Here is a 4391-nt window from a genome sequence, read left to right as displayed (position 1 = left end):
AAGTTATCAAGGTTTTTAGTTTTATCTATATAAGAGACAATATCAAGTTTTAAAAAAAATACCATTAATGCAAATGATTAATATAGATTATTCAAATTGAAGAATTTGAATAAATATTTTAATCTATGGCTCTAAATATCCTTTAATATATCAAATATCTTGAAAAACATGTGAAAGGTAAGATAACATTTTTAATTTTTCAAAATTTTTAATTTAAAGAACTTAACACACATAAAACATATTTTTTCAATTTATTAAAACTTCTTTTTTTTCAATTCTTCTTAATATGAAATATTCATTTTGTATACTATTAGTGTAAGAAGAATGATGTTTTATGACATATTTCTCAAATACTTAAAAACTCATGTAAACTGAAATTATTTTTGAGTGGAAGAAATTGAATTAAACTTAAGAAGTGACAAAGCATAACATTATACTTTTCCTCACATTAATTGCATATCTTGGTAGCCTTGGTAGATCTTCTAAACACAACAAATTCTCATGAAATATATTAAAACTATATAAAATGACTAAAAAATTGAAACAAAAAAGAATGCACTAAATATGGAAAATAATGATTGAGTAAACTACACAAAATAGATTATAAATATGAGATTTTTTCAAACCTTTATACATGACTTTATAGTGAATTTTGCTATATCTTTGGAGGATGATTCTGTAAGACACATGTAATACCCATTAAATATAGAAAGTAATGAATGAAGACAAACCTATTAAATATATAAAATAATGATTGAAAAAGTCAACTAAAAAAGGACTCTGAATCCCGAAAAAATGAAGTTAATTTAGGGGAAAAAATTACCTAAATACAACAAAATGAAAGTTCACAAAAAGATACTAACATTTCCACTCTAATTAAATGGAATCATTCACTCAAATATTTTAGAATAAGTTAAAAGTAAAAAATTAAATGAAATATTGTAGTGTAATCATCCTCTCCATGCATCCCCTTCATGTTATTTGTAGTGTCATGTTCATGGTTGGGTCATGTCTTTGCTAATTCTCCTTGATCTTCGCTTAGCTACTTCTGCTTTACACTAAATACAACAAGGAATATACCAAATAAATATGAAAACTAGTGACTGAAAATTTGAATAAAAGTAGTTTTAAAATTGAGGGAAAAAATTTAAATGTATTAAAAAAGAGAAATTTACCTCTTTTGGCCTAGCTTTATTTCCTTGTTTTTTGGGGGCTACTTCTATTTTACACTAAGGACAATAAAGAATATTCCATTAATATAAAAATCATGACTGAAAAACCCAATAAAATATAGATTTCAAATGAGAAAAAACTAATAAGAAAATAAATTTACCTCCCCCAACATAACTTTACTACGAATTCTTGTAGATCTTCTTAGAGGCACTTCTACTTTGCACTGAACATAATATAAATATATAAATAAAAACTAATAATTAAAAATCTAATAGAAACTAGATTTTAAATTTGTTAAAATTTAAATTCATATATATAACATTAAAATATAAACTAATAACTAAAAATCCAATAGAAACTAGATTTTAAGTTTATTAAAAAATCAAATTCACTGCACATTAATAATTTACCTCTATTGTACAAGATCTAGGAGAAGATGCTGGTTGATGGACACTATGTGGAATGGTGGGCATTTTCTTGTAGGTGTTCACCTCTCCTACCAAACGTTCCAGCTGGGGCGTAACCTTCGGTTGAGAAGTAGGTTCACAAATAGATTTAGAATCCTCATCTGGAAGATTCAAGCATGGTGGATCTGACTCCTTTATTGATTTAGGAACATCATGCCTACTGCTTGACGTTTTCTTGGAGTTCACCTCTTCTACAGAATGGTCTAGCGCAAAAGTAACCCTCCGGTGAGCAGTAGATTCCCAACTGTGTAGTGTATCCCCTTCTGGAAGATTCAAATTTTTTGAATCTGATTTCTTTGTTAGTTGTTTTACTACACCTTCTTCTATGCTCATTGCTTCTTTCCCCTCATTTTCATTTCTTCTCACTACTTTTTTAGTCACATTTATTTTTTTTTTCCCCTCATTTCCATTTTTTCCCACTACCTTTTTAACTTCATTTATCGCTTCTTTTCCCTCATTTCCATTTTTTCTCACCATTTTTTTAACCTCATTTTTTTTCTTTCTTACTACTTTTTCTTCCTCATAATCGTCTTCCTCGTCATCTGGTGCTCCTATCCAAAGCCAAGTCGTAATCATGACGACTGTAGCAAGACACCAAAGCAGTAAAACACCGAGCTTGTGATCGACTCTATCTGGAAAGAGCTGTTGATCAAACATTTCTACAAAGCAAAAAACCATAAACATTACTCTAAAGGCTACACTAATTATCTCATCTTCGAGCTCATTAAGCCTCTTCCTTCCGTTGTTTCTCGCCATGAAAGTTAGAAAGAAAAAACAACAATTACTGAAAAGAATTGCTTGTGAAAAGTATGTTTGAATGCGGAGAACTGTTCTGTACAAAAACTAGGATTTTTATAATGGCATTGAGCTATGATGCAACGGTCACATTATTAATGGAAATTTCTAAATTGGCTGCCGGAAATTTCTAAATTGGCGAGAATTAAAATCAAATAATTAAAGAAACATAACGCAGGATCAAAACATTTCCTTGTGCAACATCAGACCAACGAGGAGAGTGAATAGTGAATTCCATAACTAATAGGAGACTAAGGGAAATTATAAGAAATCATTTGGAAATGAAAGACAAGGATAAGATTTCAATCTGACAAATATTGGCAAAACGAGCTCTGCTCAGGGAAACTATCACTTTAATCAAGGAAACTTGCTGTTTAAGAAAGTTTAATTGCAGATGCGAAACTGATAGAAATTTATATTGAATATCGGCAAAACGAGCTCTGCTCAGGGAAACTATCACTTTAATCAAGGAAACTTGCTGTTTAAGAAAGTTTAATTCCAGACGCGAAACTGATAGAAATTTATATTGCTGTTTAAGAAAGTTTAATTGCAGACGCGAAGTGCGATTTTGTAGCCTTTGGACTCACCCATCCGTGTTCTCACTTGCTTTTGCTGCATGCTCACCTTTCTTCATTTCCTTCTCCACTCGCAAGATGATTATTCTGTTAAGATATTATTCCATGGGCGTGGAGGATGATCCGCCTGTGGCCCTCTCATCGATGCAGTTCTCCTGCCTCCCAACATCGACGACGACAATTCGCCTCTTCCGGGCTGGATAATCGACTCTCTCAAGTCTGTCAAATTCATCGATGCTCTGCATTACTCTGTACCAGGGGGCAAAAGAGCCGTGGAACTCCTGGCGGGCAAAGAGAGCTCCATTTCCCAGACTGTGCCGACAATTGTGGGGAAAAGTTATGTGCTGAGCTTTATGGTGGGAGACGCAAGCAATACTTGCAGTGGATCCATGATTGTCGAGGCTTTCGCAGCTAAAGAGACTGTGAAAGTGCCCTACGAATCGAAGGGCACCGGAGGCTTCAAAAGTGCCCAACTCGCCTTCAAAGCAGTTTCTGCAAAAACTAGCGTGGTGTTCTACAGTACATTTTATCATGTGAGGAATGATGATATGAGTTCACTCTGTGGTCCGGTCATTGACGATGTTAAGTTGTTTGCCCATTAAATTTATATCTGATATGCTGGTCAGAAGAAGATGACAGGCCTTTGTGAGGCATAGGAGATCACTTATCATTTAGATCTGTTGCAAAAATGAACCCCGTTGACTGTAATAGCATCATGAAAGCACCCTTTTATAGGTTGGGCTGATATCGATCCAGGCCAGACAGTCAAAAATGTATTTTAGAAATAATGGTAAATGTATTAATTATTCTTAGTGATTTTTTTCAGTCGATAATTGAGAAATATTCTTATTACTAATATAGAAGTTAAGATATTATTCTGTTATAAAATTCTCAAAGTAATTTAGTGATAATCATTCCCTCTCGCAAGATGGCATCATTCTGCTTAAAATTAAAAAGGCAGATTGGCAGAACACGTGGAATGCTCTGAGCGACTGGAATGAGTTACATGAAAATCCATGTGCTTGGCAAGGAATCTCATGTGATGCTTTCAATACCGTTACGGCTATTGATGTCACGGGGAACTCCATTTCTGGCAACTTGACCTCCGCCATATGCGCCCTTCCTAATCTCACTTCCTTAACTCTCCAAGACAATGCTTTCACTGGCCCCTTTCCCCACGCCCTTCTTCATTGCAAGCGTTTGCAAAATCTAAGACACTAAATTATTTTTGACAATGAGGGACAATAAAGGCCTCAAAATGAGGGAACACACAAATTGGTCTTTTTTTCATACAAAAATATAGCATAGTGTTTGGTGTGCTTCCTCTAAAATGTAAATTAAAAAAATGAACTAGTTTGGTGAGAAGTTAGCTAATGTCATG

At 33.5% G+C, this 4391-nt stretch overlaps 1 protein-coding gene across 1 annotated transcript; it reads left to right on the top strand.

Annotated features, from left to right (window-relative positions):
- Positions 1-2214: 2214 nt before the first annotated feature.
- LOC149556540 (protein BIIDXI-like) lies at positions 2215-3835 on the top strand. Its single transcript, XM_089829879.1, has 2 exons — positions 2215-2242; positions 3161-3835. The coding sequence occupies exons 1-2, from the start codon at positions 2215-2217 to the stop codon at positions 3610-3612; spliced, it is 480 nt and encodes a 159-aa protein (XP_089686005.1). The 3' UTR covers positions 3613-3835.
- The last annotated feature ends 556 nt before the right edge of the window (positions 3836-4391 follow it).

The sequence above is a fragment of the Cupressus sempervirens genome, chromosome 5 (genome assembly GCF_028749045.1).
Source record: "Cupressus sempervirens isolate cs-2001-9-10 chromosome 5, ASM2874904v1, whole genome shotgun sequence".
Taxonomy (NCBI): domain Eukaryota; kingdom Viridiplantae; phylum Streptophyta; class Pinopsida; order Cupressales; family Cupressaceae; genus Cupressus; species Cupressus sempervirens.
The sequence above is the reverse complement of the archived record's forward strand: the minus strand, read 5'-3'. Positions and strand labels throughout refer to the sequence as shown.